The sequence below is a fragment of the Cynara cardunculus genome (genome assembly GCF_001531365.2).
Source record: "Cynara cardunculus var. scolymus isolate 2C chromosome LG 13, CcrdV1, whole genome shotgun sequence".
Classification (NCBI taxonomy): Eukaryota; Viridiplantae; Streptophyta; class Magnoliopsida; order Asterales; family Asteraceae; genus Cynara; species Cynara cardunculus.
The window spans coordinates 996536-997124 of NC_037540.1; the positions used below are offsets into that span (position 1 = coordinate 996536).

General features: G+C 38.7%; 1 protein-coding gene across 3 annotated transcripts in view; it reads left to right on the forward strand.

Moving 5' to 3' along the window:
• Positions 1-589, forward strand: part of LOC112525287 (cytochrome P450 CYP72A219-like) — an 18929-nt gene continuing 18340 nt past the window's right edge. The window contains exon 1 of one of the 3 annotated variants that reach the window (XM_025135353.1): positions 1-280. In XM_025135353.1, coding sequence (XP_024991121.1) covers positions 1-280 — 280 coding nt within the window. The remainder of the gene's footprint in view (positions 281-589) is intronic. The other 2 variants (XM_025135355.1, XM_025135354.1) reach the window with 2 other exon arrangements.

Here is a 589-nt window from a genome sequence, read left to right on the forward strand (position 1 = left end):
ATGGAGGTAAGTCCAGTTTTTTGTGTTGTAGGAATAGCAGCAACATTAACGCTGTTATATGCATGGAGAGTTTTAAATTGGTTGTGGTTCGAACCAAAGAAAATAGAAAAGTTTCTAAGAGACCAAGGCCTTAAGGGTACCCCTTATAGGTTCGTGTTCGGGGATCTCAAAGACATGGTGCAAATGACGACTGAGGCCAAATCTAAATCCATGAGTGTAACTGATCATGATATCGCTCATCGCGTCTTCCCCTTCTTCCATAAGTCTGTCACTACTCATGGTAAATACATCTGTTTGAATTTTCCAAATCCACACACACACATACATACATACATACATACATACATACACACTACTAAAAAATCGGGTTTTTCCGACGGCAAAATCCGTCAGAAATCCGTCGGAAAAACAACTTTCCGACGGATTTTGCCGTCGGAAAAACCCCCGCCGCTAAATGCCAGAAAAATCCGTCGGTGATGCCCTTTTTTTAGTAGTGACATACATACATACATACATACATACATACATACATACATACATACATACATACATACATACATACATACATACATACATACATACATATATA